The sequence below is a fragment of the Megalopta genalis genome, chromosome 12 (assembly GCF_051020955.1).
Source record: "Megalopta genalis isolate 19385.01 chromosome 12, iyMegGena1_principal, whole genome shotgun sequence".
NCBI lineage: Eukaryota > Metazoa > Arthropoda > Insecta > Hymenoptera > Halictidae > Megalopta > Megalopta genalis.
Window position 1 is genome coordinate 9,264,125 of NC_135024.1, and position 21,871 is coordinate 9,285,995.

General features: G+C 36.4%; 2 protein-coding genes across 5 annotated transcripts in view; both read right to left on the reverse strand.

The window, feature by feature from the left end:
* Positions 1–784: 784 nt before the first annotated feature.
* Positions 785–3,088, reverse strand: LOC117219114 (cytochrome P450 9e2). Its single transcript, XM_033468012.2, is given in 2 exon segments — positions 785–2,702; positions 2,704–3,088. Coding segments are annotated over 2 exon segments (1,554 nt in total). The 5' UTR covers positions 3,040–3,088; the 3' UTR covers positions 785–1,484.
* A 1,578-nt stretch (positions 3,089–4,666) lies between these two features.
* LOC117219113 (membralin) overlaps positions 4,667–21,871 on the reverse strand; it is a 158,790-nt gene continuing 141,585 nt past the window's right edge. For 3 of the 4 annotated variants that reach the window (XM_033468011.2, XM_033468009.2, XM_076525568.1), the window contains exons 12-13: positions 18,119–18,512; positions 4,667–12,970 (exon numbers count right to left, since the gene is read on the reverse strand). In XM_033468011.2, coding sequence (XP_033323902.2) covers positions 12,789–12,970; positions 18,119–18,512 — 576 coding nt within the window. In that variant the 3' untranslated portion in view covers positions 4,667–12,788. The remainder of the gene's footprint in view (positions 12,971–18,118; positions 18,513–21,871) is intronic. The other variant, XM_033468010.2, reaches the window with a different exon arrangement.

Below are 21,871 nucleotides of genomic sequence, written 5' to 3' on the forward strand. Positions count from 1 at the left end.
ACTTTATGGAACGTAGAACATTACCAGAACAAGAAGGAAAACTATTACTTTCGAGTATAAGAGAAATTAATTGTTTCAAAAGTAGTTACGTATTAACTGGTAGCGACTTCAAATTATTTTGATTAGGTATGCATAATATAATTATGAAACAAAGATCATTTTATTATAGAATGATTCACAATTTTTGAAATACTAATTCCAATTAATTACAAAGATTATCCGATGCTATATGTCAATATTCTTGAAGAAATAGCCGATCGAGTGCAATAAATAAAAACTGAATCAAATGTAACAGTACTTTATGGAACGTAGAACATTACCAGAACAAGAAGGAAAACTATTACTTTCGAGTATAAGAGAAATTAATTGTTTCAAAAGTAGTTACGTATTAACTGGTAGCGACTTCAAATTATTTTGATTAGGTATGCATAATATAATTATGAAACAAAGATCATTTTATTATATAGAATGATTCACAATTTTTGAAATACTGTAGAGACTCTCTTATCCGAAGGTTTGTTTTTGTAATATCTTGATAGCAAAACATTTTATCATCTAAAAATTTCATTCAAGTTTTCTAGTAGATGATAACGTATCAAAATAATACAATGATTAGATAATACAGTGAATTATCTCCAATTGTCGCGCAACTTGCAAACAAACGTGGCTCCTTCAACATTTTCATCCGTGCTGTGTGCACATTCTAGCGTGTAAAAATGAATGACATATATCTAATTGATTTTACATCGTGCAAGGAACGTAAATAATAACCACTGCCAACGAGTCTTCGTAAGTAACTTTTTAATTGGGGACTAATGGGAACTATTTTAATGGCGATTTAATTGCACGATTCCCTTGGTACAATATGTGAATGAGGTAATTATGTTGACCCACACTGCCTTCGCTCAACTTTATTAATAACACCACACAAACAAAATTGAAGAATAGTTTTGCAGAATTACGTTGAAACATTAACTCTTTGCAGTACCTTTTTTTTATATAGTTACAATGATTAGAACTTTTTCGATCGCAATAATTCCTTCGGAGAACAAGAAACTTTATATTTGTTGTGTGTTTACATCCACTCGAATGTGGTGATAAGGGAATAGAATTTGATTCCGACTTAAAGGGACGGATCAACATTCACACCGAACAGTTTATTATTAGAAATCTTCATCGCGAGTCCTGCTCGTTAAAACACGAACAAGCAGTTAAAGAAATCGATACAGTAAATTCTCCTTAATTTTCCTTCAGCCTGTAAACAAAAATGGCCAATTTGGGAAGAGGAAATACGATTATTCGAGCTTTGCACCTTGTTTTTAGAATTCTTGACAATCGATAACTATAAAAACGAGCCCCGAGACTCGAACAATCGTATCTCCTCTTCCCAAATTGTTCATTTTTGTTTACAAGCTGAAGCAAAATTAGGGAAAATTTACTGTAGTCACGGAAGGCGACAGTGATTCCAGTGGTACAAAGACCATCTAAGCATTCCGTTTCTTCAAAGTAAACCAGAACCCATCTTTTGGGAACATCTGGAAGGTCATTCTATCGAGTGACAACGGTTTCGTCTTCTCGTTCGGCTCTATCACAAATCTCTCCAGCAGATAGACCATCATAATTTTGACTTCCATTAAAGCGAATCGATTGCCGATGCACATACGGGGGCCAATTCCGAATGGCAAATACGTGTAGGGTACGATGGCTGCCTTGTTTTCTTCGCTGAACCGTTCCGGATCGAACTTCTCTGGCTCAGGGAAATAATCTGGATTGTAATGCAACGCGGAAACAGGAAACCAAACAGTATCGCCAGGCTTTAAGGTAACGCTTTTGTAACCGGGCCCGGCAGCAGGTAGTTCGAACTCCTCCACGCACAATCTGTCGAGAATCGGAACCACAGTATTCTTCCTCTGCGTCTCTGAAATCACCATGTCCATGTACTCCATTTTCGACAGAGCCTCGTACGAGATCTTCCCGTTGTCTTCGGCAAGATAGCGATCCGTCTCCTCGCGCAGCCTCTCCTGAACGTCTTGATTAAGTGCCATCTCGAGAGTCAGGAAAGACATCAGCGTGGACACCGTGTCGAAACCAGCTATGAAAAAGCCGAACGCTTGAGCCACGATATCATCGATAGTGATATTGCTCGAGTCTTGTTCGTTCTTAGCCTGCAGCAAAAGATGGATCATGTCTGGCCTAACGATGCCTTCTTTCTCCCGAATTCTCACAGTGTCGGCGATGCTTTTCTGAATGAAGTTCGTCGATGCTCTCGAAAACATCGTTATCCCGGCCATTTTGCATAAACGGGGATACGCGTTCGTCAACATGAACCTGAGAATGCTCATATTGTTGAAGGAGTTGGACAAATCGGTTCCGACTCTGTAGAATTCATTATTCCGATCCTTCAATGTGTTCACGCTGATGCCGAAAGCCGAGGAAGCGATCACGTCGTTCGTCAGTATTGTGAAAGTTTGTTTCGCGTCCACCATGTCGCAGATATCCGGATGGTTGTACAGATAGTCGAAGAAATCGTGGGACGATTCGGAGACCACGCCGAACATGAATTTCATTTTGCTGGACGTGAAGAATGGGCTGAGAGTGTTTCTCATTTTTTTCCAGCTTTCGCCTTTCAGGGAGAAAACGGTCCTCCCAAATAATGGCTCCACTATTTCGCTGATAAAGACTCGGTGGTCCGTGAAATACTCGGTGGTCCGTGAAATGGTCGAACTGTTTGATACCGACCTCCCTAATCAACTCCGGATCACGTATTAGAAGCGTCGGGGTAAACGAATCCATAAATCCGACGTATCTTGCATCGGCGTGACTGTTGTAAAGCAACTTTACGTAGTCCAACATTGTGATACGTTTCCGGAACATCCGCCATGTGATACCAAGCAATGATAACGCTGGCACCTGAGGAACTCCGCGCTCTTTCCAATACTTGTAAGACCGGTGCTGCGAAACAAGGAACTTCGTCAAACAAATTACGAGGAGAGTAACCACTAACACTCCGAACGCAGACATATTAAACATGAACTCCATGGCTGGATACGTATGATGCCAATGACGGCTGCTGACTGGCGTCTCAAACAATCAACAGACGTTCCCCACTCCGTGGACTGTAGATATGCTATTACGTAGCATCATGCGCTTGATACGACGACAGTATGAATCACGGTCGTATCGCCGGAGATAGATAGACACAGTTGGGACAGCTGGGACCTTTTTATCGCGACTGATTTCGTGTGCCAGCGATAAAACTGTTGCAAGCATTTCATCAAAATAAAGCGAAGATATTCTCTCTCTCGTGTACGCTTGTTACCTCGAAGTTCAGTTCAAGGTCATCACGTCCTAGGTCGTTGAGCTCGGCTCGGTACCGGTTATATCGTAACGAGGTTAAAAGTCACATGTACAGTGCTATTTAAAAAAGTAGTGATCTTTAACACTAGAAATCATTTATTATACAAATATATATATTATTATATAATAATATTATATATAATAATATTATACAAATATATATATTATTATATAATAATATTATATAATAATATATATATTTGTATAATAAATGATTTCTAGTGTTAAAGATCACTATAATATTATATATAATAATATTATTATTATTAATATTATATACTATAATATTATATTATAATATTATATAATATAATATATAATAATATTATATAATAATATATATATTTGTATAATAAATGATTTCTAGTGTTAAAGATCACTACTTTTTTAAATAGCACTGTACATGTGACTTTTAATCTCGTTACGATATAATTTTTTAATCTATTATTATATATATATAATATTATTTATACAAATCATTTAACATTACCAAATCAGTCAAAATGACTATCTCCTGATTTTTTCTTTTACAGTTCTAGATACGGTCATTTCTTCCTAATTCACGCTCAGATCGCGCACAGAAATGGACTATTTTCTTGTCAACAACTATAAAAACGAGCCGCGAGGCTCGAATAATCGTATCTCCTCTTCTCAAATTGTCCATTTTTGTGCGCGATCTGAGCGCGAATTAGAAAGAAATTACTGTATTATGAAAATATTTCTGGGAGAAATTTTTAAGTACGCTTGTTTATTGAAGTATATATTATAATATACATTATTTAAATAAATAAGTATAAATATATATAATATATATAAAAATATATAATATAATATATAAAATAAGTTAAAATAAATCCTGTCTTGGCATATTGTTATAAAACAATATACATTAATCGCGTTTAGGGCTCGGTAATTCTAGTGTTAAGGAAGCATTAATTCGAAAGCGATATCATGGTATTGATCACTTCGATCGGTTTCATTTCACTTTTGTTCCTCTTCTTCTCAAAGTTCATTTGTATGTGATCTTATAACAAAAATTGTGCTCTGCATTATTGATAATATCATTATCTTTTTTTATATTTGTAAAATCCTTCGTTGTCCGAATTTTAAGATTAACGGACTTACACCGTCTTATACGTCCATGTATGGTTCTGAATGTAATACATCGAGATCGATAAAAATACAAAAAGAAAACGTTACGAGCCGTCAAACAGAACCGTTAACATAATTGGTACAAACGTTGTGTCCGCACAGTTTTCAGAAGTCGACAGGGAAACGAGTGGATCGCAGAAATCAATTTCTCCGCACGTTTATTAGTTTATTTACCTTTATTTGTAATCTATCGGTAAGAACAGCAATAGTATAATTATTAATGATAATAATACGACGCAGTATTATGTACAACCAAAAAGAAACTCTTACAAGATAAGTGGCTTAGGAAAATATCTTACACAGATGGGTATCAATGGAATTCGAATTAGAGACATTTAAAAACAACAATCGATCCTCGCTTCTTTACAACCGTTAGAATTTCATCCGCAGTCCTTTACATAGTGAAGAAAGCGTGTACTAATCGCCAGTGATAAATCTAATCGCGTTCGGGAAAACATTCTTATCGCCAGGTCTCCACTTGAGAATATTTCTTAACACATTAGCGTCGGTCTGTTTCGTATTTATCGCAATACAAGACTACATCAACAATCGAACTTTTCGATCTTTTTGATATTACTCGATACACTTTGAATCATTTGTAACTTCGTTTATTAATTTTTCCGCGACATATTTCTTAAGGTAATCATAGAAACGTTAACTTTTCTATAGACCTTAATCAAACATGCGAAGATCCGAATGAATTGCCAGAAACTGGTCCCAGTGTTAAACAGTTTCGTTTCTTCCATGATTCGTTTGATTTTTGTCACGACCACGGTAGCCAGAGAAACAAGCTAAATTTCAAGCCGAAGTAGTGGGGGCAGGTAACGTGACGCGGCGTTGCTTCCCACCGTGCAGCGGAGTGGGGATAACGAGGAGTGTTCTCATACGGCCGCCGTGTCACGTGACCTAGCCCCACTACTTCGATTTGAGGTCTGGCATAATCACCTGGTCGTATGGCTGCGACCCTAATTGAGAGAAGTTCAAACAATTGCCGCGCTTTATTCGTTTAATTTGCATCGAGTCTAAAGTATCGCAGGTAAAAATACGAGCCATCCGGTGCAAACGCGTTAATATTTAGCATCGAGAGTAGAAACTAACCTAGCCGATCGAAAACTGGCTCTTCGATGCGCGTTCAATTCTACCGTGAATCGAACGTGGGCGCTCAGCTACTCTCGATAATAACTCTCGCGTGGACACGCGGCATAACACTCGACCCGAACCCGATTCATCGTTTCACCGTGCGACACAGCTTGCATGTACACATCGATAGAAGAACATTGATAGTAATGAATAAATATTATGTGCAGTAAGTATCGTTTTAACAAGTTCGGTCGCCAGCTGATCATTATTAATCTACGGAACGCTGTCTCGTGAAATCGGTCGTCTCGATCGCCAAGAACATGCTCGAACGAAACAGAAAAGGGGAACGTGCCGCGGCGACGTATTTATGTGTATGTTACAATAAAGCTTATTTTACAGGGATCAGCGGTCAAGCTTCGGACAACAGCTATTCTCTCACGCGGCGACCCGTCTTCGATGCACGACGGAACGAAGTGCCATTTCGGTGATCGAAAATCTATTTCTCGACTTTAGATTTCAAGCAAACAGATCCGTTTTAGAAACGGTTTCATATTGTTACGTCGGGAATCAATTTTCAGTTGGGCAACAAATTGTTTGATAAGCTTGTCGTTAATCAAGATAGAAGCTTCTTTGGTTCTCATAGAAACCGCTACGTCTTTCGATCTTCGTTCGCCAAAAAATTCCAATTTTTCGTGAACTTCAATTCGAAATTTAAGCAATAATAAACGTGATCGCTTCAAGTAACCGAATATTGGCTGATACACTTCGATACAGAATGGAATTAATGTTGCAATAAAATATAGATCTACAGAGTGTTCGATTTATCCTGACACCCATTTGCATCTTTCTTCTGAAAGTCGTCGACATGCTTTTCACGTTGAAGTCGACTTTCTGGCAGGCAAAACTCTAATTACCACTTATGATCTGCAACGAAAAAGTCGCACTAGTTTGATGATTAATGTTGCAGGTCATCGAACTAGTTTTAACGCGCACCACAATTTCAAAACTTGAAAAAACAACGCGATCTTATCAATATTAAAAAGAAACGTAAATTACTTTTTTTTTTAATGCTCGATAGTTCTGGTAGTAAATAGTTTCAATTACTAAAAATAATTTAATGCTCCAAATGTGAGCGTTCATTCAACTTGAAGCAATAAAGTAGTTGTCAAATCAGGTATAGTCATCACGCGACAAGAAGGCACCTTTGCGTTTACATCCCCCCACTCACTTAGCTGCGGCAGTGGGACAGCTAGTAAGAGGGGGAATATGTAAACACAAAGATGCCTTCTTTGTCGCGTGAAGACTATACATTTGTCGGTAAATTAAAGAATTTCACATTAAAGACAAAAGTCGGGCGAGAAATCAGGCTTCAGTAATTATTGACTGCATACACACTCATCAAAAGTTTACGAATACAATTTATTGAAGCCCATCAATTTTGTTAGATCGTGCTCCATCGTTAGAGCGCTATGATTTTAGAGCATCGCAGTGGCATTTTGTATTAACGTGCGACGGCGCGACGCAACGTTCGAACGATCCGCGACCTGACCCGCTCCAGCTCGATGTTTGCAATGTACACCTTTAACCATCGTTCCGATCGTCAACGTGTGAAATTCGTTCCGCGATAACGACACACCTAGCACGCCACAATTACCGCAGGCTAAATTACCAGCTAAGCGACTTAATTAATTAAGCCTAAGGACAATGGAGGAGAGCCAACGCGAGACGCGAATGACACGCTCCCGATGAAGTACACGGTTGTTACTGTACACACGAACGGCGTCATCGATACAACATGTGGCTACAGTCGATGCTAGCTCGGGGTGGAGATTCTTGAGCAAACGTGAACGCGAAAACCACGTTTGAAACCACACTGGCTGTAAAAAGTATTCGTACACGGATCGATAAACTGTGGATCATTGTGGAGAATTCAAATTTTCTATCACGATTCTAACGAACATGAGTGAAATTCAAATGGCCGCCGTTAATGGGTTCGCTGGATCGTTGATTAGACTGCGAATTTCATGCATTTATGACGAAAACGAGTAGATCAATTTAAACATCTAGAGAATTTGAAAATGTTATTGTGTTATTCGCAACTCGTTAAAATTATTTTTAGAGAAGAAATAAATGTTTCTGCAGCTTTTGTATCTTACAATTAATGCAGACTATCTTCATTTTGCGTGAACACTTCTGAACGCGTCGTTTTCTGGCTTCGATATTGCCAACATCTGCATCGATTCGGAGAATCTGGAGACAGTTAGCATTTCCACCCTTAGCGATCGTGATATGTTGATAACAGTGGATTTCTCCAATTTCTCCGATATTTGTGTTCAACGTTTTAACCTATCCGTTTTTCTTATAAACACATAGAATTCATAGTCTACCGGCCAGTCTCAAGCAAAACCACGCATGTTTTCAGTGTTCTATGGAAGAGACGTCATCATAAAACAGTACTTGTACAATTTGTGAAATTACGAAAGAAAATTGGAAAGTCGATAGAATTGTACGAGCAATGAACACACTTGTCAAGTTTATCGTAATTGCTATAGGGGAAAATTTTACGTTATCCCATACATTATTTGAACACTAATTACTTAAAAAAATATTATCAAATAATAAGATACAGTCATACAGAAATTATAATAGAAGAGAAATTTCTAAAAATTTACGTGATCATTGTAGAAATTTGTTTCAACAGAAACCATCGTGCAAAACATAATTAATAAGTTAGTATTAAGAACAGATCGATAAAGTAGGTACAAATTATTTTCATTCGAATAACTAAAGGATATCAAAAAAAAAAGAAAGGAATGCGATAGAAATTATTCACCGTTTAAACGGTATTTTCTAAGAAGTTGAAACTGTTGTAGCAGCTCTGCTAGTTCAACTGGTAGTAATAATTCATGATTCATAATAATTCAAAAATTATTCAAAAAATATTCTCATGGAGAATCATCCCCCCCCCCCCCCCAGGGGAATTGTATCTATTATAAACTCAAACGAGAGTCCTGCGAAATATTAATTTAGCATTAACTGATATTTTTGTAGCAATTAAGATTTAACATTTCGACACTTCTTTGTTAATTTCGCAAACTGCACAATCACTTAATAACTGTTATGTTATGTTACCTACTCTACGGAATTCTGAAAACATGTACGAACCCATCCTCTTGCAATAATTGGATTAGAAATAATTAAATAAACCACAGTTCTAAAAAGCATTCAGCAGATTTCAGATTTGGAAGTCAGCCTACGATTACTTTCTACATTTATCGTGTGAACTTGAAATAAATCAGTCGGTAAAGAGGTACATGAACATACGACGACATAGTTTAACTGTTGGACAACGGAGTTCAGCGACTACATAATTAAAGACTAATATTTAATACCTATCCGTGTACCGTGCGTTTTCTTGTGTCTCTTTTTCTTTTCTATAAACGTGCCCTATAGAAAGTCACAAATTTTGTTCTCTTATCGAAAATTACCAGTAAATTAATTGCTATCTAAACAAATTTCATTCGCTAATATAACTAATACAATTTTACTACTTGTACTGGCTTTCGAATACTCCGGTGTCTGACAGTTACGTGAATGGAAAGCGATTGTTGTAAATTGGCCTAAAGAGGAGTTCATCAGCACATATAAAAGAAAGTTAAAATTCGTTAACTAATTTTGTATTAAAAATTAGACTATTTACTCTAGGTTGTTTGTTATATTTTAACTTACCTACCATGATTTACAAATTTGTTCATATGCTTGTAATATAATAATGATCTGCTAAAATCGTTAAATTACTTGATTTCATTCGTCTTCGAAATCTTGATTCGTAAAATCCTTTTCTATGATCCATGTAAAATGCAAACATAAATTCGACAATTTTCCGGACGCTACAGAAATTAAGTAATTTGTCAACAATTACATAAACCTTAAACGATTCCAAAATCCGATACTCTGAACAAGACAGAAACGTAACGAAAAGTAATTATCGCATGTAAATGTAAACATACTAGCATGATTCGCTCGTAAATCAAATTTTGCTCCGTTTATAAGTCAAAGTACATTGTGAATTAGATGTTCAACATGATTCCTTAAGATTAGTGAAAAAAAAAGTTCGTTCCGCGTCGAATGAAAATAAGATAGGCACACCTTATACAGCTACGTAACATTAAAAATTTATTTACATTTACGGTAGAAACGATTATAAATCTGTTCGAAATCAGTTTAGTTCTTGTGTTTAAACATAAAACCTACACCTGCTGTAATAAAAAGAAAAATAACGTACTAAATCTAGTATAATATGAATACAATAATAGTACAATTTATATAACAGAGTTCAAACCTGAAAACCGTGTCTCCTCAAATCATTAAATAATTTTCTTAATTGTATTTCACTTTTTATATACATCTTTCTAAGACAGTTATGCGATACCGTTCAATTCATCCAATCATACCTTCGCTGTTTCCAGCAATAATAAAACCTGTCTAACGAAGAGTCTACACCTGCGAACTATTACATGGAATTCCATTTTTCTAAAAGAGACTTACCGATTGCATATATCCTCTTTCCCTAATTTTCCGAAAATTAGTTTTTCGTTCGGAACTCTAGAAAAAAAAAACAACGCCTGTAAAAAAAACGAAGCTGCGTGTTGGCTTCCCGTTTTTACGGAATAGTGACGAAAATCTGAATTTATATAAACATCCTCAGACTGGTCTCGTTTGTGATTAAAAAGATGTTGCGGGAGAAAATTTCTTGTTGACCATTTCTTTCAGTCTTGCAGCTGAACCCGCGAAAATATTACATCTGTTTCACATTGCGAGAAAATTTACGACCACATTGATGAATTTATTCTTTCTGGACAATTCTCCTATTTGTTTTGTGTAGTGGTTTACAAGAAAGATGGTACATTTCATGCTTTTGTATATTTGTCAATATTAACAAAATATCAGTGAATATTTTTTACTAATAAGAAAGGGTTAGACACGTACGAGTGGAATCTGAAACACCTCCTTATCTGAAAATATCTGATCTAAGATATTTATCTAAAATATTTGAAACAGGAAATCAGAGTTTTATAGTAACAGAGATTACAATACAATAGATTCCTCTGGAGACTATATTTTACCATCGTAGTGGTATGGACTAAAACAATTTTTAATGCATTGTTCGACGCAGCTTCCGTTCTACAGTCATTAGTTTAGTTTGCAAAACATTTGAATTTTAACATGTCCAAAAATCTTGAGACTAAAATAATCATAAGCAATTATCACATAGTATTCATATTAGAATAATTTTAATATAAATTGAAGTGAACTAATTTCGCTTAGAAATGACGTTCATAGAACTAACAAGCTACACCAATCAACATATTAAAAGATTGCATAAAAATTACATCGTAGAATTGAAAATTTTGGAAAAATATAAGCCAGTGAAAGAAAAATCTTTGAGTTGCAATTAATTGCGTTTTAAAATGTCACTAAATTTTTACCATCAGGAACGGAGATGCATCAAATTCTAGACTTATGTTACCATATGTATAGTAAATTTTATTAGGAACATATGACCATAGGCATGACCATTTTGCAAAAAAACCCTGAAGAAGACCGTAAATAGTGTCCAATTTTAAGTCGACGAAGCATCAGCACGCGTGTTTCAAATGAACACAAATTGCAATATGAAAAATATTAAAAATTTATATATCACCACTTGGTAATACCTGCTTTTCTGAACAATTTCGCAGGAACGTTCAGTTCGCATTTTCTACAATAATAAAACAAGACACCTGGTTAATCTAAATAATATATCACATATAATGTAACAAGATATCAATATTTCATCAATCTTGAAAAATCTGCAAAAATACTACGTGTAACATCTGTTCCCCAGCCACCGCTGCTCTCGTGTCTCCGTTAGCAGCCCTAAACATGATCGGAAATATCCATCGGATGTTCATACAAATGCAAAAGTTTACGCACCAGTCTGCAGAAATCGGAATCACACGTTCGTTCGTTCCCGTGATCGACGCAATGCAGAACAGAGCCGTCTAACGTAGGCTCCGGAGATTAGAGACCTTATTCTACTCCATCAGAATTGACTCTTCTCGTCGGTCTCCAATTCTCTCCCTAACTACGGGCGCGGCTTCTATCAACGCCGTCGAAGCCTCGCCAGCAACCGAATCGACCGTTCCCTACTCTTCGTCTGCCGTCAAAGAAACCAAAACGTAAAGCGCGACGTCATTGACTGCCATCTGCATAGAACGCGGGACCACGGGGTCCTGTGTCTTTTACCGGCGAGGTTGTCCTTTGTTAGCAAAGGTATGCGCAAGGGGTCGAAAGCGTGCGTAGGAACCGGTCCCTGGACAACACCGCTCCACAGAAGCGGAACGCGCTTAAAGGAGGACAAAAGCGAGCAAGGTGTTCCGCCAGACGCGTTCTCCGCACACGGTCCGTCGTTCGTCGTGCCGAGATCAATCCGTGGAAGAGGATCTGCGCGTCGCGTGGCAAGCAAACGGCGGAAAGAAGGAGCACTCGTCGGAGACGCTCCAACTTGTTGCGCCCAGGTGCTGTGTGTTCGCCTCGCCTTCGACGCGTTTCGGGCTCTTCCGAAAGAAACTTCCGTCGGCGGAGAACGATCGGGACCTACGCAGCTTCGACAACTTGGCGAACCGTTGCGAGGGTCACGCATAGCGAATCAGCTCGTCCGAAACAGTTCGACTCGGGGAGTCTAATCTAATCGCAGTCTTGGCAATCCACGTTCCCAAAACCTGTCGTCGTATAGGGTATCGTCTAGCCCGGGAAGACGCTGCCTAGCTATCCCGTGCACGATGAAACCCAACTACCAGTCGACGCCCGGCTACCTCGGACCAACGATGGACCCGCGAATGATCATCGATGGATCAACGAAAGACCAACGAAGGTCCAGCTTGCCCGTGACTCGGTCCAGCATGCTCGAAAATGTATAGGTTCTTCAGCCGTTCGCCTTCGCGCGTGGTCCACGGTGAACGATACCCCAGCCCATCCCGATTGTACGCCAGCTTCGAAATCCCGCAGCCCTCAGACGGATCCAGCAATGAGATGGACCCAGCAGCGAGTCGGATCCAGCTCAGCTCCGCTCGCGGATCCAGTCGCGGTGGAATGACAGCCTCCGGTTCCCGGCTGTCCACTTAGACGACTGGCACGGCTCGAGGCGTTCGGCTCTCCTATTTGGTCTGCCAGGCCGGCATTTCTTTCCGACTCGCCTCGGCAGCCTCTATCACTTCGGAACCTTCCGACGTCTCCGAGGAAGAGGAATCGCCGCTGCCCGGCATCCCCGCGGCCGACTGCGATTCCTCCATCATGCTCTGGATCGTGCTCTCGATCGTGCTCAGGAGTCTGTCTGTTGCTAACAGGCAATGGAATTTGCAGTTATTGACAATGATTCGTGACGATTGCGGGTGTACGAATTTGAAGGCGGGAAGATCTGGTCATGTTTGAAATAACATTGTTTGTAATATCATTTCAAATGATAATATTGGGTTGGCAACTAAGTAATTGCCGATTTCAGTTACAGATGTCTCTCACTCCCATTTTTATGATATCCGTAAATGTTATGTTATAAAATTATTGTTATTATTATTATTGTGTTATTTTTTATTATCCGTGAATGTTAGCAACTGGACAAATTGAATGCAGCGCTCAAGGAAAAGCGAGCAGAATTGGTCAATCGTAAAGGTGTCATTTTCCAGCAGGACAATGCTAGGCCGCACACGTCTTCGTCCATTCGGCAAAAATTGATGGATATTGGTTGGGAATTGATGTTACACCCACCATATAGCCCTGATCTCGCGCCATCGGATTACCACTTATTTCGATCCCTGGACAACTCCCTTCGTGGTAAAACTTTTAATGATGATGACGCTGTAAAATCTCACTGAACTCAGTTTTTGGCCGAAAAGGATCAGACTTTCTACGAGCGTGGAATTTTCAAGTTGTCGGAGAGACGGCAAAAGGTCATCGAACAAAATGGAAAATACATTATAGATTAAACTTCATTCCAAGTAAAAAAAACTTTTTTATTTCATTGAACAAATCGGCAATTACTTAGTTGCCAACCCAATATTTTGCTTCATAGTTATTTGCATGCCTGTTGTCTGTTCTGAAATAACATTGCTTGAAATATTATTTCAAATAACGTGCCATTTTATTTTATAATTATTTTAAATAATTGTGAAATTCAATTTAATGTTTGGGCCTGGTTTACATCTTTTTGCTTTAAATATATTCTTGTAAAAATTTTATAATATAAAAGCTTTTCCTTTGTGAAGAAAGCGTTGCTGATTATTTATCATTGCTGATTATTTCGTGGATTATTTCTTTTTGAAGCAAAATCTTGTTGTCCATTATTATTTTCAGCATTATTATATCTTTTTTTTTACCAATGTGAAAGGCAGAAATAACAGAGTAATTTATTATTTGCTTAATTTCGAATGAACCGAAATTATTTTTATTTTCAAATAACATTTGCCCAAGTCTGGGTACGGTATAATAAACCAAAGGGTGAAGCAGATGTACAGTGATGTACGCCCCCGGCCATTAGTACGTGGACACTTACCACTTTTAATGAAAAAGTGATATACAATATGAACTAACGCTGCAAAACGATGTATGTCGGCAAACTCTGTTTCAGATATACATATACCCCGTGACATGGTGGTATTAAATTGAGTGATTTAATTATTTAAGTCCTTTAAGTAATTAAAAGTTTAAGCGGCGGATTAAGATTGCACTATGTCGCCCCGCGTGCGGTTGTTCGTCGAGGTTTCCTTATCTCGCACTTCCGTGAATATTAGAAGCCGAATGGGAGAATATTTCTTCAGATATAATGGAAAAATTGATAGCTAGAATGTTAAAATTAGTAAAAACGGTTTCAAGAGTGCGCGACGGGTACATCGACGAAAAGAATATGCGAAATTCAATTCTATTTCATTTGTGTGTGTGTTTGTAGCGGTATTTTGCAAGTTTATATAAACGCAAAACCTTGACGGTAATGTTAAATAAATAAAGATCACGTTAATTTTGAAGTGCGCGATTTTTTGTCACGGAGTGTAATACTGAAAAGTATCCATTAATTATATTTACAAATAATATAATAAAAAAAAAGTAAAAAGAACACGTGCTTGTGAGTGTTGTTTTCGTTTCATATCGTTCGGTCATTCAGTAGCCATCCTGTGGATAAAGATCCGCGATCTAATGATCGCTAATGGGAGTCCGATGTGAATGCGATTTTCAACTGAAGTAATTCAAATAACTTCGAACGAAATGGAATCTCATAGAAACGTTCTCGAACGATATTTTCGGGACAAGCTGGGACATTTCTTTTCCAATAATTCAAGTGTGTAAATGTCTGGCGGATAAACAGTCACTCGGATGAGCCGTGGTTTCGGGTGACAATCACTCTAAATTGAGGTCAGACCACCACTTTAAATTCTCTAAATCCTTTGACATATCAGTTTCCATCGTTAAAAGGATTACCGATAGCGCGGATCGTCGAATGCAAGGGTATTTGAAATTAAAACCGGCGAAAATAATCGTTGGCAGTTCGACAATGGGCGCGGAAAGGCGATCCAAAGGTATCGTATGCCAAACAATACGCGAACGCGTTAGTCTGACGAGTGTTGGCGTTACAAGATCTACAAAGTGCACAATCGACGTTGTAAAATGATTCAACCGATTCGGCTCGTTGTGATGGAATCCGAAACAAAACCGGCCGTGGAAAACGTTAAAAGGGCATTTTTGCTTCGACGGGGAAAATGTTACTTTCAATTAGATTAACGTAAAATATGGCTCTTCGAAAATTCGCACGCAGCTTTGTATTCCGAACGAAACAAGAAAATTGCGAGAAATAACGTTCACGTTTGCGCTAATAATTTCGAAATGAAACGAATCGAATAATCAGGTGACCAAAATCACTTCTGATCAGAGATAAGAGATTTTGTTAAAAGGAGAAGCTCGTCTACAAAAATAATTATCACGAGCATTAATTCGCCCTGTCAGAATTCGTTAAAAATAATTCTACATTCAACAATTTCTCTCTTGACAATTATAATATTTTCGGAAGGTACGATATTTCAGCGATATTTCGGTAACTAGTAATTATTAAGTTAATTATTTCAAGCTGTGATAAATGAAAAATAGTCTTGCAGAATTTGTACTTTTCATGTAGAAATGCTACATGAAATTAATGATTTCTTGAGAAATAATCGTTATATAGAAAATGTGAAATCTAGTTGTGTTCAATGAAATCTGAAACCTGATGTATTATAATTCAGAAAAACCTATCTCCGAAGTCAACCGAAGATGAAATCGGTGTCGAAGGTTTAATCATCTCTTTCGTATTTCAGTATTTCATTCTTTCGCTTTTAAAGGTGCGAACGAACGCGACAATCACTACACGCACTTTTGTTATACGAAGTGGCGAATACATCAACGTCGTTTTACAAACGTAACATTGAATTTTTCTGTCAGTATTCGCAAAGATGTCTATCCAGTGAAACTCGTTTAACCGGTATCGATCGTAAACTTGGTAATTAGCGAGGCATTTTACTCGCTTTATTAAATACTGACAGATTGTTAAACCTCGAGAAACGTCGAACAGCCATCAGGTTATCGCGCGATTCAATTCCCCGAGAAATAAAGTAAACAGCTAGTCTAACTACTTAACAACCAATCGGGTCTATGTTCTTTCATCTTTATTATATTCGAGAATATAAAGGAGTACATTGCTGTCTTCTTTGATATAAAATGATCATCCTTTAATGTTTAAAATCTGAACAAATTATTATACAGGGTGTCCCAGGTTTTAATGTTCAAACTTTGTCAGTATATTCTATGGCACAAAGTAAGAAAAAAATGTTATGCAAACATAGGTCATATAGAGCTTTATTAAGAAGTTATAACAAAAATTCAGAATAGGAATAGTAATCAACTAAAAAAAAAAATAAAAAATAAAACAAGATCTTCGATCGATGTCAATCATGTATTGTCAACAACGGTTATTAATACACATTTCGAAATGTATTAATAAACACAGCTTACATAAACACACGGCATACTATTCCTATTCTGAATTTTTGTTATAACTTCTTAATAAAGCTCTATATGACCTATGTTTGCATAACATTTTTTTCTTACCTTGTGCCATAGAATACACTAACAAAGTTTGAACATTAAAACCTGGGACACCCTGTGTATCTATATAATTATTATCTATATCTATATAATTATTAATAATTATATATCTATCATACAATACCTATAAAAAAAATCAAGTAGAGAATGTCTCCGTAATTACAGATTTTTATAGTTAAACATTGTAATAGATTTTTACTCAATTTACTACACCCTATTCAACTGTAGAATTCAATTTTATCTATTGCAATTAAAAAACTCAATGCGACCTCCATATTTGGAGGAAAAGTGAAATAATTATTGATATCGTAAAAACTTTTCGGTGAACCATTTTTCTGTGCAACAAACAGTTCACAAGCAATTTGGATAGTACAATTCAATGAAGTGAGATAATAAACTTATGGGATGACATAATACTAATATTGAGTCACTGTATATGTTTGTGTCCGATTTCAGTGATTACTAAATAATCATTACTATGTCATCAGACATGTCTGAAAAATCGTGCTAACAATATTAAGTTTCCTGGAAATTTCTTTCCAAATAAAATTTACTTTTTATGTTATTAACAATTCGATAACCTTTTGTACAAAAGTGGTCCGGAATCGATCACTATTAAACAGTTTCTCGAAACCTTCCCCACAGTTGATACTGTTAAAAGTTTATACCGTTTGTATATATTTGTATATGCATTCAAAAATGTTTAAAACAAGATCGCATGCTTGAAATACATGTGCTAACACATATAAAATCATAATTAGAACCTATTTTCTAATGTTCTAAAATTCTATAAATGTAACAAGTCTCGTTTTACTTTAAATTTTATGATTTTGTACGCATGATTGTTGATTTGTACGCATTTATAACAAAAATGAAACGAACAAATGCAAAACATAAAGCCATTGAAAGAATTTAAGAATATTGTTACATTACTTTTAATTTATTGCGATTATGAAAGGAAGAAAGACAATCAACTTAGACACAATTTTGGTTTTACATACAAATCGACTTAAAGTGTTGCCAATTTACAGAAAACAATTTTTTTCCGATATATTAAACATTAAAATTGAATTTACTGAATAGAGAATAGCATCATTATTAGACTGCGTATTTTTATGCAAAATAAAAATTTTCTGCATATGCAGCAAAATACAGAAGGTATAGAAATATTCATTTGTTTTTTTAAACAGTATTTTTAAGTTCTAAATGTTCATTCTATTTTGTATTCGAGCCACTCGTTTTTGTCACAAATGCATAAAATCCGCGATTTAATCAGAATTAATAACTCAATACTTTAGCGATACCTATTGAAATCGAGCACGCACTTTTTCACCGACTCAATATACGAATAATTCCGTCATACCTTCGTTGTTTTGCTCCGTACTTGCTACGGAAGTTTCTTCCGTACTTCTGGCTTGCTGCTCCTGTTGAACTTCAGATGAGCCGGAGTCCGACTGAATTGGTGTCGGACTCGACGAAGATGCTTCTCCTGCTGTGTCGGACACCCTGGTGTCCAATGTTTCCTGCGTTTCTGAAGATTCCGCTGCAGTCGCACCGTTCACCAGTGTCGGGCTTGTTCTGGAATTCGACCTGGAGATCGTCCTGGAGCTCACCCTGGTGGTCTCCATAAAGCTCACCCTTTCTGCCCATTGAATCCTGCTGGACTGCCGGTTGTTGTGGAAGACAAGGTTCTGCAACTGCGCCTGTTGCAGGATCACAGGTAGCTCGTAATGGTGAAAGAAGTACACCATCGAGTGCTGAAACCAGAACAGAATCGGGATCGTTCGTTAATTACATTGTTTAATACCGATCTTGTATTTCGATTATCGATGAAGTGACATATGAGTGAGAAACAATGAGTATTATGGTTATATTATATTATAATATATTATAATATATAATATTATAATATATATAATATATAATAATATATAATATGTAATATATATTATAATATATTATAATATATAATTTTATTAATTTTATAATTTTATATATTTATATAATATATAATATTATATTATAATATATTATAATATAACATGTGTATTATTTGCTGATCAACATTGTTAAGATAATTTAGAGTTAAGTTAATTTATAGTAACTTTATAATTTATTTCACTTGTTTTTTTTAACATTACCGAATGAATAGATTACGTTTTAAAATACAAGTTAAAATTTTCGAAAATGGGACTTACGCCACTCTGATTCTAACTCGTTGACCATGGCAGTGGCCTAAGTCACGGAACCAAAAAAGTTGAGGTTTTCATTTAGTATTACGTCATATCAACTATACTTCATTATTATGTAAGATATATGTTTATCGTGAGGTAAGAGCAATAATACTTTCAACAATGAAAACATATTTTTTAAGTTTTCTCAACGAAATCGTTAACTAGAATATACTGCTAATTTCGAAGCTAAAAAACGTTTCTATTTATTTTGAAGAAAGTTGAAAGAACATCATTCTTTGTACTTTTCGCAGAAAGTATAGAGATCGTCCAGTAAACTAGTCCCTCGAATAACTCGAAAAACTTCGCATCCTTCGGTCCAATTTGTAAAAAGTTGTTCCGTATACAGATGAAAAAGTGAAGTCAATGCAATCAAGAATTTTTGATTTGCAGATCAACACGAGTGAATCCGAAAATGCCGAACGAGAAAATATCAGATGATGAAACAGCGACTAGTACTAAAATCTCTAAAATTTGAATTATTTATTTTCCATTTCACAAATACCTAACAACAATTAAACATCGATGGCGAGTATTCCGATTTTTATGGAAAGACTGGTCAATCCGGTCGCACCGGACAGCCGCAGATCTCTAAAAATTTTCCGCAAGAAAACAACGGAGAGATTGTTGGAAATTGCAGTTTGTTAAAACAAACATAGGATTGCTTATTGATAGATCTAATAACAGCGGCGCCGCAACTGCCGTCGAAGGCGTTACACAAAGCCGGTGCCGGTGTATATACACATATAACCTCGACGATATCACTTGTTTCCACGAACGGCGTGTATGTCGCTCGTGGCCAGCAAATTTATATGGAAATCCACCAAATTTGTTCTATACCGTTTCTCTCGTTCTCTTCGCACCCTTCGGAAACCCACGCGGCAATCTGACTTTCCTTCTCCCTCTTCGATTTGCTACCGAACACGCCGCCGATCCCAATACCCTTATTCACCGTAGTTGCAAACGGTCTACACGCACATGTGGGGTATGAATAATTTCCCTCTCGCCGCGCGGCGAACAAAGAAATTTCGGAAATTGTTGAAACAAGGCTAAAACAACCGTGCCTCTATCGACATTCTAATTGCACAACTAATCAACGGGTGTAGACGCGCATACAATTTCATTGTTTTATTATATTTCCAGTTCCCAAGAAAATTCGTGGATGTTCCATTTTTTTCTGCATTAATTGAGATAATTAGTGAGATTAACTGAGTCAGTTAGTCTTATTTTACTTTCCATTGTTAGGTAAAATAATTAATAGGTGTTTCATGTTATTCTCTATATTAGGTAAGATAATTAGTGGATGTTTCATTTTATTTTCTATAATCGTTAAAATAATTAGCGAGTTTCATTTTATTTTATACATTTAAGATAATTGGATGTCTGATTTTATTCTATACATTAAGTTATTTAACTAGTGAATGCTTCATTTTATTTTCTATGATCGGTAAGATAATTAATGGATGTTTGATTTTATTTTATACAGTTATTAAGACAATTAGTGGATGTTTGATCTTATTTTATACATTAAGTTACTTAATTAGCGGATGTTTAGTTTTACATCCTGCGTTAGGAAGTTTTGTTTTCTAAATTCGTGGACAATTTATTTTAATTTTCACGGTAGGCAATTTATTCCATTCGCTACACTGACCAAATTGACTAACGTTATTTCAATAAACACATTTCAAATTATACATGCATTTTGTAAATTTCGAATTTTAGTAGTCACGTATAGCGTATATTCACAATTATGCTGCGGACTTTATGCATTTATGACACAAGCGAGTGGGAGCAATTTAAAAGTGTGGACAAATTAAAATAAGCGGAGGTTTCGTAATTAATACTATTAAATAAATTTAATGCTATTACTCAACTTGTTGAAATTATTTAAAAAAGGATTAAATCGTAATCTGACACCAATCTCGTATAATTGGTACGGATAATTTTTATTTTGCACAAAGATCGAAATTAAAAATCGTAATTTAATCCAACTTAATACAAGTAAACGATTCTTATGATATTATTTAAAACTAGCGTGTGCGGAAGTAGTACCTTAAACAATATATTAGAAAAATAGAATAAATAAAATGACACAATCCTAAGCATACCGAGTCACATTTTCGTCGCATCGTCAATATTTGGGTGACGGAATAATTTGCTCATATTTGACAATTAATTTTTACGCTGAACTATTATATATTCCTAATATCATTAGAATCCGCAAAATGCAAGATCGTTGAAAGAGTAATTCACGTCACACAACGTAACTATTAAATTTTAATGTTACTAAAAAGTTTACAAACTTTACCAAAAATTGTTGTATCGCGTTTCAAAATAAATTTAACAGTATCAAATTTCTTTACATTCAAAAACAACTGTTAAAAGCGTAACCGTTGCACGAGTCGCGAAAATTTAATTTCATACGTATCAAACGCATCAAGTTGTATAAAATAGAAATAGGTCGGAAAAACTGTTTTCGATTTCGAGTTAAAATTGCTCCGACTGCAAAGGGTTAATATCGCGAAATTTTTGAGCTTGCGGTGTGCCGGCGAAACTGTTAACCAATATTGTCCAGGGATCCGCAACAGTACGCACGTGTTCGAAATCGATACTGGAACGAAGTAGAAATCCAGCGACGGCTCGCGTCGCGAGCGTCAACGGCCAGAGAAGAGTCCAGTTCGGAGATATGTCCGAAAAAAGAGAAAGAGAAAAGGAAGAAGACGCGGAACAGGAGGGGAAAATAATAATAAAACAACGTCGAAATGAAACGCGCAAACCGATGGCTCGAGCGCGGACGGTGAAAACGGCAGCAAGAAAGAAAGGAAGAAAGAGTGAACGGAGAGAGGCTGAATATGGAAAATAGATATCTCGAGACCGAGCACCTG